Source organism: Aptenodytes forsteri, unplaced genomic scaffold, assembly GCF_000699145.1.
Source record: "Aptenodytes forsteri isolate BGI_AS27 unplaced genomic scaffold, ASM69914v1 Scaffold352, whole genome shotgun sequence".
NCBI classification, from domain to species: Eukaryota; Metazoa; Chordata; class Aves; order Sphenisciformes; family Spheniscidae; genus Aptenodytes; species Aptenodytes forsteri.
Genome location: NW_008794860.1, coordinates 1291065 through 1304530, shown reverse-complemented (window position 1 = coordinate 1304530; position 13466 = coordinate 1291065). Strand labels below are relative to the sequence as shown.

The 13466-nt window shown below is 35.3% G+C and overlaps 1 protein-coding gene across 1 annotated transcript; it reads right to left on the bottom strand.

Annotated features, from left to right (window-relative positions):
- Window positions 1–373: 373 nt before the first annotated feature.
- On the bottom strand, window positions 374–12176 carry DCUN1D5 (defective in cullin neddylation 1 domain containing 5). Its single transcript, XM_019470840.1, has 7 exons — window positions 12064–12176; window positions 9342–9412; window positions 8852–8943; window positions 2644–2752; window positions 2446–2550; window positions 1479–1581; window positions 374–715 (listed from the first exon to the last, which is right to left on the bottom strand). Exons 2-7 carry the CDS (start codon window positions 9381–9383, stop codon window positions 660–662), a joined length of 507 nt encoding a protein of 168 aa, XP_019326385.1. The 5' UTR covers window positions 9384–9412; window positions 12064–12176; the 3' UTR covers window positions 374–659.
- Window positions 12177–13466: the final 1290 nt, after the last annotated feature.

Here is a 13466-nt window from a genome sequence, read left to right as displayed (position 1 = left end):
AGAGTTTAAGGCCTTTATCTCCACAAGGAGCTAAACTGTGGCGGCCTGCCATTAAATGTCATGCCACTGGGTGGGTACTGAACAAAAAACAAAAAACAAAAAAAAAAAGAGTTTAAGGCCTTTATCTCCACAAGGAGCTGAAAACTGTGGCACAACCCATGACCAATACATAATACGTAAATTAGCACACTCCCACCCAGGGCTCCAAAAACCAGTCATTCTTTCTAATGTCTGTCACACAAGACAACCATACCATCAGCAAGCAACAGTGCCAGTTAAGTATTTTTAAGGTCTTCAAAAATTCATAGCAAAGGGCACTTCTGAAAAAGATAATCTTAAAGATTTGGTTTTAAAAATAGACACCACACTCACATTCAAGGGACATTCTTCACTTTTAGGCCTTTGTCACAAATCTGAATCTTTATTGTTCTGAAATAAACGCTATAAACATAAGACTCAAAACAAGAACTCCAACTTTCAGTCTCAGAAGAGGTGTGGTTCAATGCCCATATCATGTGTAACAAGAAAATTTCCTTAAAAAGGAAAAAAATTACTGTAAAGTCTTTCTTAAGAATGAAAATGCAATCCTTCGTTTTTCTCATTAGTTTGTGTACAGGTGGGCACCAAAAAAAACTTTTGCATTTTCTTTTGAATTCTTGCTATGATGCTTGACGAACTTTTTGCCATTCAACAAATTCATCCAGAAGTACAGGCCCTGCAAATGGACGAAACTTGGAGTTATATTTGCCAATGTCTTTCAAACATCTTCTCTTAAAGTATGAAGGTTAAAACTATTGGTCTAGGTAACATCCATGTCAATCCTATGGTCAAATACTTATTAATGCTCAAAGATTACTACAATCATTTCAATCCAAGGGTGGCAAGAAGTGCACAAATAACACTACACAGAACTGTGGAAAAAAGTGTTCCTGATATCTGACGGTGCACCGAACTGAATGGAGAGCATAAAAATAAGGTTATATCGTAAATCAGCGCAACTAATCCCTTCTTACCAGAGCTTTCAAAATTGCACATAATTAGAACACAGACCAAAATGGGATGCCTAGTGCAATTCAGTCATAGTATGATTGACTATCAGCCAGGTGTAGAGTTCAGCCCCAAGTACCAGCAGCTAGGCTACTTTATAGTTAAACTAGAATTTATTATACATTAGTACAAAATGAGAGTTTGCTGTTTAGAGTTCTATTTGCAAGTCTCTAGTTTCATGTAGCTAGCAGCTTCGCTAGATACTCAACTGAATATAAGCTGGCTCAAGTACACCATCATACCCCTGACATACGACTACAATTAACATCTGCAGTTTGAAGACGGATGGTTATCAGGACAGTTTTTCTATGCATTGTTGGAGAAGAAATATTTTATACCTTACAGTATTGTTTCTGTTACAGAAATTTGTTTTATGCAAATTGAAAATACTGAAATAGTAGTTGAATAAGCAAAATGTTACAAATACTTACATGCACCATCTTCATCATAGTTGCTAAGATCTGCATGGACAGTTCTGCTGAACTCTAGCACATTGTACCACTGATCCTTGTTCATAACTCTATACTTTGATTGCTAGGGAAAGTAATTTCAGAACATTAAAATGTCAAATGGCATTTGGTAATACTGCATCTCATTTATCTCATTTTATCTTCAATCAGTTCCTAACAAACAATTTAATGGGTAACAACAGCTACTATTTCCTTGGTTTTCCATTTTTTAAAATACTACACATATACATGTTTCATAGTTCTGAGACTACATAAAATGGTTTCTTGAAAGATCAGAGCAAAATTGAAATACGAGGGAATTAGGAAGTCACCATTCTTCAGCTTCAAAAACTGGTAAATTTTCATCTTGCCCTGAAGTGGGGCATACCTAGCTCAGATATATTTCCAGAATGAACAATTAGAAAAATCTTTTCTCCAGGGTACAATACAGTATGATCATAAGGACATCTACTTTGCAATATTAGTACTGACTTGAAGCCAGGGAATACTCTCAAGCCTAGCATGCTCCACAAACTACACACGTCCACATTACTGACTAAGTCACTTGCAGCTGAGCTGACCAAAATCTTCAAGAGACAGCCAGAGCCCAAGGTACCTACATACTGTATTCACACAAAGCAAACTTGAAATTCAGCACAGATGCAGCTGAAGAGACTACTGGGGCTCTATTATTTAATTTTAAATTTACCTTTATAGTCTAATTAAGACAGAATTTTAGTTGCCTTTGATAAGAGAGGGGGGTGGGGCACAGGGAGGGAGAAAAGGATCTGTGATGCATACAAGAACATCACCATTTCATAAGCACATAGAGCAAGGGAAGAGGAGCAATATGGATACATTCTTGAGCAAAACAACACAAACCCTGAAATCTTTTCACAGAATAGCCCAACTACTATGCCATCATTTAGAAAGTCAAGGAAACTTGTACCTCCAGGTATTGATAAAATACTGAAAACAGTGGCCAAGTTCTTCCTAGCAGAAGAGCTAACATGGATTTTGCAGTATCAATATCAAGACTTCGCTGGTCTTTATCCTAAGGTTGAATAAAGAAAGCACAAAAACCACTCAAGTTCAAGCTTGCTGAATAATTAAAATAAGAACTACTCTAACATTCCAGTAGTCTTACCCTTGCAAAATCAAAGGCATATCTGTAGATATTCTTAAAGGATGAAATGTCATTCAATTGTGACCGCAAGAAGTCAAATTTACTCTGTAATTTTTCTGTACAGTCACACCTTAAAATGAAGAAAAACAAATGACATTAGAAGTTCAAAACAAAACATTTTGGACAATGAAAAAAATGCCAGCAAACATAAAAAATTAAAATCACCAAAATGCAATCATTAGATGTACAGGAGTAATACTATGAAAGTGACTTAAAGAACACTGAACATGCTCAACATTTGCAGCTTACTGAAATGATGAATGCCTGGCTTCAGTAAGCAAGTTTTTTTAAAATGTATCAGCAACATAATACAAAGTCTCTGCTTTACTTCTCAAATAGTAGTCTTTTTATGCCATACTGTGCAATTTATATTCATACCCTGCACTATCTTGTCTTTCAATCACTATGAAAGTTTGGAGAAAACAGTATTCAGTGTGCATTAAGGTGGTAAAATCCAGCTGTAAATAAGGGCTTTATGCCATACCTCTTTGGAAAAAAAACCCTAAACACACACTTCAAGACTACATATTTACAATTGGCAGGATTGAGCAGGCACTCTGCAAAACATACTAGTCTGCTTGTATTTTATGACTGATAAATGCAAGCTCTGATAAGCCTACCACCTGGATTAGTCAGTAGCTATTCAACTGAAAACTCACAAGCTGTATGAGAATGTACAGGTCTGCTAGTTGACAGGATAACCCTTTGGCAGAAAAGATCTCCATGTATTTTACTTAGCAAGGACTTTTGTTTCCAAATAGAAAGTGGGTTAGATTCACCAACAATGGCAGAGGAGAATGTAATTTACACATGCTAATCCTCCAGGAACAACTCACTCAGAAGAACAGTTGTTGTATTATATCACATTTTATTCTTATAAAATAGCTGCCATGACTCAAAAAAAAAAAAAGAAATTCCGCCTTGCCCTGTATCCTGTGTGACAGGAGCAATACTTTCAGAAACGCAGATGTACACAAATACTTCCTTTGGTAATGTGTCCCCCTTCTGGCAGCCTGCCTCTCAGAGAATACATTTGCATCTTTAACAGCTCCTTATGGACTTGCACAGCAGCCCAGAGCAAGGGCCCCTCAGGAGTACCGCAGCAGGTTGCTGAGACACTGTACTTTGCCCACAGCTGATACCTCCTGCTGTTCCTCATCCTCAGGTCTGCTAGACTGTGTGTGCACGTCTGTGTCTGCCCCTCTCGGGCTGCGACAAGAAAAACATAGCAATTCCAGCTGATGGAGCCTTTTGTCATTTCTTGTCTCTAGCAGCATCTACCTAAAGCAGCACTGAGTCCCAGCTAAGATCAGTGCTAAATAAATAAAACTATTAGCTAATTAGGCTGCATATGTAGATGATAAAAACTAATATATTTTGCAATAAACCATGCATTAAGTTGAAAAAGAAATCTTGCTAAAAAAGCTTTGGTAAATTTAACTAAAGAAAATTACTTTTTTGTCTTCAGCCATTTAATTGGTCTATGTATTCTATTGTTTAACCCTTAAAACAGTATTATGCTATGCTACAAAGGCATCTCATTTTATATTCATATCTCTTCTTTCTACATTCAAACCTTCATACTGCAGTAATATTGTCCTCTACATTTGAGGACAAATCTACCTATTTAACACCTAACTAAATGCTCATGTTGTTAGTGTACTAATGACATATATAAGCTACTTAAAGTGGGTTTACCACACGTTTTGTCAAATATAATTTGACTGAGATTACCATACCATGGATAAACACAAATTTCAGTACGTTTAAATTTTTTACCAAATATTTTGTTAAAATTGCTCAAATAATCATAAATTTAAGTACAAAGTAAAATTCCTGTTATTGTCTGCTGTACTATTGGCTATATGTATTTTAATGCAGAAATGATTCTCTTGAAAAAGTTGGTATGAAAATGTGCAATTATTAAGCCTCAAGACTCCTGAACTATTGTCAACCTATTTAAAACCAAACAGTCAAATGGATCACACTCGGACAGACAGGCATCACCCTCTGAAGTCCAATGCAGGGACATACCTCTGTTAAAGCCATTTAAGGCTTTTCCACACCTGGCCACTGATTTTCTTGACACTAGTGAGGGAAGGAGCTGTCAAACTCCTCTTTTATAGCGATACAGCTGCTGGTGCAGCTGCACCATAAACAAGATGACTGAGGTCACCCATACTTAGAATAATCTTCCTTTTTTTTTTTTAAGTAAGAACAACCTTCTAATTAGCACATGTGAATTAACACCAAACTCCTGTACAGAGACTGGAAAAAGATGTGATTTCTTGAACTGCCTTTACTGAAAGATAGCATTAAATAAGGTTACCTCAAGATCAACAAAACAAGACATTAGCTTACTACATTCTCTTTGCATCCCTATATCATATTTATAACAAAACTTAAATTAGCACCACAAAGCAGTCCTATTTTGATTTCTGTTGAGGTAGAGAGTTCATTTGAGGTATAGCTAACATGGACAGAGTGATGATTCAATAATTACTCATACTCATATTTATAACAAAACTTAAATTAGCACCACAAAGCAGTCCTATTTTGATTTCTGTTGAGGTAGAGAGTTCATTTGAGGTATAGCTAACATGGACAGAGTGATGATTCAATAACTCCTACTCATACTCTAATGTTTCATATTCATAATTATTCACACATGCTTTTCTTTTACTAAAAAGAAAAATTACTAAGATGTATACAAACATTAAACCAAAAGCATTTAATGGTAGTATATAAACTAGTTTGAAGGTCTTTTAACCTACAAAAGAGTTCCCCTGCCATCATCCAGCCCTCCAGATGGACAAAAGGAAATTATATCCATCTAGCCCATCTACTCTCTTCAAGCATTGAAACAGGATCTTCTGAAATTTACGTTTCATGTTATAACTGGAGCATACAGAGGTCCAAGGAAGTAATGGCTTAAGAGAGGAAAAGGACATCTTTTCCATGCCCTGACAATGCTATAGTTTCACTATGTCAATTGATTTACAGGTCTGGAGACCAGAAATTGTTTAGATTCCAGAATACATTGAATGCTATACTGGCATAAAAAAAATTATTTACACTATACGTTGTGTTAGCCTCACAAACATTAACAGAAAGGCAGTAACAAGCAAAAAACTCGTTGGAAAAGCAGCTGATTTTAGGCTATCATTAAAACCAACCCAAATAAGTTGATTTTACTAATAATTCTGCAAACAGCAAGAAGTTACAAATCTGACTTTCCTGCCTCTCTCCCTCTCTCTCATGTGGCTTCTTGTACCTAAAGATGTGAGAGCATGACCTTATCTTTCCCTCAATTGGAATCTAATTTGGCTCTCTCCCCTTTACCTGGCCACTCATTTTCAAAAGCTCAACTTTAACGTAAAATTTGGCTCAAATTCTAAGGTTAAAAAAAAATAACCAGAGGGAAGTACTCAGATAATACAGCTGCTTATGCCTCACTTCCTTACACATGAAATTCTTCGTATTTACCCAGTTCAAACAATTACTTCTGTGCAGTTCAATAAAATCATGAATTGTAATCCTTTTTCCTTCACCTTCATTTTGTAACTAGATTTTTTTTTCTTTGTAGGTCTGTAAAACCTATAATTGACAGATACATGAGTATGCTTCTCCTTTAACTCAGATAGGTAAAGTTAAATGCTCAACTAAGTTATTCACCCTCTGACAGCTTTAAAGCAAATGTAGACAGTCACCTCCTGAGGGCTATTCATTTCATCCTAAGGAGGTGTTTAAAACAGCTGAAATAAATTGCCCAGCAGACGTACTTGTTTCTCTCTGCTGACTATGAAAAGAGCTTCAGATGATTAATTTAGATTCAGGCACCCAGCTTTCATATATATATATATATATACACACACGTATATATATATAGGGCAGAATTCACCCTACCAACACAATATGCTAGAAACCTCACTTTCGCAGCTTAAGTTAAGTCTCATATGCTGCTTCTTAGTGCTTGATCCACCTTAATTTTGACAGTGTATACCTTATCACATATTTATTTTTCTCCTCCTCTCTGAAGAACAAATTTCATCAGCATATCACAAAACCACACACAAAAAGAATGTCACTTCAAGATTCAGGCACCCAAATGTTGGCATCTAACTGTAGACTGGACTTAGGTGTCTAAGCTTTAGGTGTTGCCATTAATAGAGGTCTAGCCAACCAACCTGTAAGAGCAACTCAGGTGACCAGTCACTAGGTCTTAGGGCAAACTGAATACCTCCCTAAACTCCACTACATTGACTAGATCTCCAAAGATTGCAGTAAGAGTTTAAGAAATCCAGCTCTTGCATATAAACCACACATTTAGGTGTCTTACTATGGAGCTGAATTCCACCCAACCCTGTTCATGCAATTACCTTATGTGACATTTCACGTATTTTGAAATAAGGATTCTGTAATACAACTCTGACTCAGAATACTCTCTGGACTTTTAATGCATTTTAATGTTGTTTCTTCATGCAAAAATTAAAAAAAAAAAATGCTGTGCAAGAATGTAATAATACTCTATTGGTTTAAGAGCGTAAAAAAAAAATCATTCTCCTTCAAAACTTGTCAAACCTTTCAAGAGAAAATAGATTCCCCCATTCCAGATGGAATCCCATACTATGATTCTCCCTTCCCAGTAAGCACAAACAGCAGAAGTCTACAGATTTATATTCTCTTTTTAAGCCAACGAATCTTGAATTCCTTTATGCGAGTGTCACTGCTTCATCCAGCTGCTTAGTCTACAGCCTGCTATTAGAGCATACCCAGGAGAAGCAAAACATACAGGTTAACTGGTTTAGGCTTAGGCAAGTGCTCCGATCACAAATCTGTTTATATAAAAAAAATGCACAGCAGTACCATGTTTTCTGTCTTAAACACATTTAGCCTACAGCATGACCAGCTCTGTTCTTAAAAGAACCAGAAGATTCCTAATCACAGCAGATTATTAGAAATAAAGTCTATAATATTGGCTCTGAAGAGGTGCCTGATTGCGTACATCTTTGTGCTTGCATTCTGCTAAGACTGGCTAACAAGAGTTAGAGAGTTTCCATCTTTGTGCTTGCATTCTGCTAAGACTGGCTAACTCTTGAGAGTTTCCATTTGGGCGTAAAAATTAAGTACTTCAGAGAAGTGACAAAATTATATCCATTCACTGCATCTAAAAATTTATGCACCCAGAATTTAATCTCTCTCATCCTGAATTTCAGGCAATTTAATCGTTCCAGCTCTTACTAAATTTAAGAGCTTCTGATAGCCACTAAACAATCAAGGCGTCTATCAGAAGCCTGATCCCAAATCAAGTAAGATTTGCACAAGAGAGTCAGGCCAGTCACTTACTCTGTAGTCCCGAATAACCAGAGGGTATCTGCCCAATACAATTTCCCAAATCAATTCACAACTGATAGGGCAATTGTGCCAACTCCAAGGGTCAAATCAGCCCCTCTTTCCCACCATGCTGTAGCTGCAACAGTAGCTCCCTGACATTTTTAATATTGAACGCAGTGTCATAACAAGTCACCCTTGAAACACTCATGTACCATAAGTAGCTTCATGAAGAACAAACAAAAAGTGACAATTGAACTAAGCCTCACAAAGTTGATTAGTTTCATGAAACAACCAATCTCGTTAGGCAGAGCATTATCTCACCAAAATTCTTACAGACAGAATGAGTGAGAAGTTTATTTATAAATTGAAAAAGAGTGTTATTTAATCTAAACATTAAGCATGGCTTCTGACCTGCATCTAATTAATAACACTAATAACTAGAATTATTATCATACAGTCCTCATCTATAAAGCTTAGAAATCAGTAAAAACTTTCTAGAGTACCAGTACTGAGATATGCTTATGGGTATCTCCAGATCTACTTATTTGTGTCTGCTAAGTAGAATGATATTTTAACATATTTTTTGTAAGAAGCAGCAGCCACGAAAACCTGACTTATTACGGTTAGACAGAACTTTATCATTTGAGTGAACTCATCCGATTCACAACTTGTTGATTAACAGTAGCTACTTCCAGTTTTTGACCGAGACCAGACCTAAAAGCAAGAGTTTCTGCGTCTTATTGCCAATGCACAATAAACTGAGGGCAAGAATAATTAAGCTATGGTACAAACATAAAATTAGAACATTCTATTATATATGTAAAAACACTCTTACTGTAATGAGGTCATTCCTTTTAACCATTCTTCCTTGGTAAAAAATCCCATGCTTTCAGCCTCTAGTTTCCAGGCTAAAACTAACATAATAATCTAGGGGGGGTGAAAAAAAACAAGGGGAGAAAAAGGAGTCAGTATTTAAGAAAATGCTGATTTCTAGATGTCCAAGAAGAAAACTCTAAGCATTCAAACATTCTGGCAATTGCTGTACATGCTTGCACTTTATATTTGTTACCATTTACTAATTCAGCTACGTGCAATCTTTCTCTTAATTTCAATTTCTGAAAATGAAGTATTACTATAATAAAACAAAAACCCTCACACACCAGCCACGCATAATTGATGTATTCAGCTGAAATATCTTAGAACAGCTCCTAAAAGCAGAAACATAAACAACTCTTTGCTTACTGAAGTGAAAGAGTTTTACACAGAACTTAATCTTATCCAATACCCCCTTTTAAAGTGTTAATAGTATCGTGCAAGAAACCTACATTTTCAGGCTCAACACCGATGTCTTCACAGAACTTTTCCATTCCTTCGGGCCCCACAACTTCATCGGGACCTTCAAAACCAAAAAAGAAACCAGATTGAAATCTGAGTAACATTCACTGCCCACAAGGGCTACACACAACAGTAATTAGACTATATTGCATACAAGCTAGCTTTAAAAACAGTGAATTACACTATTAAGTAGCTTTTATGTTAGAACCATTCCATCAACTGCAATGTGGAGACATGTATACTACATATGAAGTAACACTATGAACTAAAAGCAAAACTAAACCAGAACTTTCATGTTGTGCACTGCCTCCCCACAACAGCAGACAAGCTATTTTAGTTTGTGTATGAGTTTTCAAAAGACTCCACTGAGTTTCCCATTGACATAGCTCAACTCCAGCAACTGTGGCTGTCAATTGTTTTTAAGACAACGTGGGTACCGTTACTCTGTGCTGAAGTTACTCTATGAATAGTGTTCTTCAAAGAGTTATTTTATCAACAATAAAAAAAAATTAATTCCGTCTGAGCTATTACAAATATTACTCTTTCAACGGTGTTAACATTATGGGTTTGCACTAACACAGAAAAGGATGAATCTTCAAATAATGTAAGGTTAGTTTTATGATGCTGAGTAATATGAGAGTGAGAACAATAAATCAGAAAAATGCTAAGCACGTTAGCCATGTACAAAGCAGAAAAAGTTTATGACTGCAATGAAAATAACTCGATTAGGACCACAACAGTTAGTGTTACGCTGTCACTTTTCCATTTTAACACAAAGAAAGCCTCTAAAAAGCAGCAAAATTGTGTATTTAAAGAGCACATACAGACACACTCTACAACGCTTTGTTTCTCTGAATCTCTCTCTGGTTTCAGTTATTTCTGCTAAGCCTGTTCCAAAAATGACTCCCACTGGGCAACCAAATATTATTAGAAGGCCTGTTGACATGCTATTTTGATGTGTCTTGGATCATTATGTTAACATTGTTTTAGTGAATATGAACCCATGAAAAAGGTAAAGGCTTTATCTTCCAGAACAACATGCTATTTTATGATTTTTTGGCAAATTTTGCTATTTATACATAGACAGAACAGTCCACTTTTTTTTTCCCCTTGATGATACCTGTCTCCACTTCATCTGTATCCACTGCTGTTATTGTAAGCAGAATTCTTTTTAAGAGTTTGGATAATGTACTTTGAATAATTACTCACTGTGAAATAAGAACATAGTCAATAAAAGCTATTGAGAATGGCTACTTTTACAGGAAAATAAAATGCAACTGGCATTTAAGATCATGAACCCCTACCTCTTGAAAAATGTTGCACAGAACATTTCACCTAGGTAAGCAAGGCAAAACGCTGCTATCTGGTTTTGAGAAACCCTTACATAGAATGTGTTAAAAAAATTGCAAGTTTAAGTTATGAAGAGAAACACATACAAAGGTTCACTGGTAATGACAAGTATAAACTTCAATCAGTGTTTTTGGCCCAGAAATCATATGTACAATTCACATATATATATATGTGTGTGTGTAATTTTCTCTTTTAATGGAAAGATTTAACCTCCTATGATGTACAATTTCACTGAAATTCTATTTTATGCTAGAAACGTGGCATATTTTGATTACTGGTTAACTAACAAAGTATAACCTCCTACACTCAGTTCTTGGCTCAACAACAAAAACAAAATTTACAGGCCTTAAAAAAGTTAAAGTATGTGCAGGAGCATTTATCAGAAAAAAATTAACCGAGAATTATTATTTTCCTCAGAAAATACTCTTTACTCCAAAAAAGTATGCCTCAAACCCAAATTAGAAAGCAGACTACTAGAATCAGGAGTAGTTCATTACTGTGGAAAGACTGCAAGGAAAATATCAGTTCTGATAAATATACTCAAACCAATTGCTGGCAGATAAATCAACCCATTTCATACTGAGAACTGGCCATTAATGAGTTTTAAACACCAACTAGTTATGATGGACTTCAAGTAGTGACTAGACAAGAAAAGAAATTAGTAACAGTTTACAGATCCTGAATTTCTAACCATATAATTGGTAAAGACATGGCAGTAAGAGTCTAATAAATTCTGCAAAATACACTGCATATTCACTGAAAGCAACTATTACCTGGATAGCAATTCTGATTTATTTGAAGGAGGCTACTTCTAACACTTTTGAATGAAACATTTGTTACTTAGAATATCAAAAATGTTAGGACAGATTCTCAGATAGGAAAAACAGTATAAGCATCTATTATTTTATTTTGTAAAATAGAAAACCCAGAGGTTTAAATCATGAACTATTTCATTATCCTTCCAATTTGATTACAAACAAGATCTAGTTAGATAAATAATCTTCTATCTAAACTATCTCTCAATGTCCTGACTTCTACCTGTCCATTTCAATGCAAGAAGTAGAATCACTCAGTATATCCCGGTTCAACACTATACTGTCCAACATCAGTTATTTCATTTTAAAGAACACCAGGGTAAGTTATAAAGCATAGAGTCAAGAAGAAAAAGTCAAAAAGAACAAATACTGAAAAGGCGATAGTAAAAGCCATACTAATTCAAGTGCATGTTATAAGGAAGGAAACATGGACATACTTTTTGTGTCTACATCAGCATAAAAAAAGCAAAATGCAAATAATATTTGAAGTATTCGTTTGTTTTAAACAAAACCATGTAGTTTTAAATATGAACCCATTGCATATTACCTGCATATTCATAAAACCAAGCCAGGCACTTTTTGCTCGAAAAATGTTCCTCTCCACTTATTACTTTACCAGAGGCTTGTGATCTGCAATAGCTTATAGAAACACAAGGATGATAAGTGTTATTTTAATATGAGAAATGGGAAATAATTTAAATTCCAAATTGCTTATTATTAGTTCAAACTATTTAAACTGTTTCATGAAGTCAATCTACATCAACAATGAAGCTGAGTTTGTTAAAGGGTAACTGTTTGTCATCCTATTTCAACACTTGTTGGAACATAAAATTACCTTGAAATACAACCCTCTCGTAGCCCAATTTATTGCAACTATTACTTTTTCTGAAATGCAAAAGTACTGTTATCTTGTAGATATTAAACCAAAAAACCCACACACAGATGGTCAAAATATCTCTACTCAGTAATTCAAATGCCTTATTATCTACTTATATGTATACATACAGGCATTTAAAGTTAGGTCTCTAATAAGCAGCATGATCTTCAAAAGTGCTGAATATGCACAGATCCCATTTAGGTCAACAGGAGCTGCAGAGTTTGACATATTTAAAAGTCAGGCTATTTATAGTTAAGCACCCAAATTTGGGAAGAAAACACGGTCAATTCATTTATATTAAACATGTAACTAAATATCTGTAAATTCTATAAATGTTTGGTATACCGGAATAGTAATATGCAATCTACAGTAAGACTAAAACTGCTCAGCGCAGTTTCCCCCCACATTGTCTTCATTATGCGACACAAAACCCAGTTTGCCTAGGAAGTGAATTTTCAAGATTTATCATTCTTTAAAAGAATACACAGCATAACAGATTTCCTCCAGTAAAACCACTGACCACACGAAAGCATCTTTAGTCAGTAAGGAGTTGCAGCACCTTTTCAATGCACACTCCTTCCAAACACAAGTTACAGACTTTTAGAACAAGCTAAGATTATTTCTAAGAATGAGGTGAAAGTTAATCATATGAGAGGGTTTAAAATTATGCAGCTCCTACAATGCAATTTTAAAATGAAAACGTCAAGCAGGAAAAGAATAGTTCAATTCTGAGAGGTGGTGAACAGCTTTATCTCCCATGTATTGCTTCAAGCTTCACTGAAAAAGAAAGCAACACTCTCCAAGATGAAGCCTTATGTGCTGAAAGCTATAATCAAAGATGTACTACAGACAAACATCCATTAAAAACACAAGTCACCAGAAAGAAACAGAGCCATACAGTATGCTATTGCTTGTTGGTTTTATCCAGTTTAACATATATCCATTTGTAATCACTGGTTTTATTAAAGAATATTACCAATATATTGCTATATAAGAATGCTACATCAAAAATGAGCTAAGCTAGTATGAACTCTCATTTACAACATAGTTTTTGCCCAACGACTACTAGCTTC

Bases quoted from the DNA above. Each gene is read 5' to 3' on its own strand.
- DCUN1D5 (XM_019470840.1), bottom strand. From the start codon at position 9,383: ATGGAAAAGTTCTGTGAAGACATCGGTGTTGAGCCTGAAAAT. The intron at 2,753-8,851 runs GTAAGAGTGTTT...CTTCATTTTAAG, and splicing joins AAAGGAATGACCTCATTACA to GTGTGACTGTACAGAAAAAT. The intron at 1,582-2,445 runs GTACAAGTTTCC...TACTTTCCCTAG, and splicing joins TATTTTATCAATACCTGGAG to CAATCAAAGTATAGAGTTAT.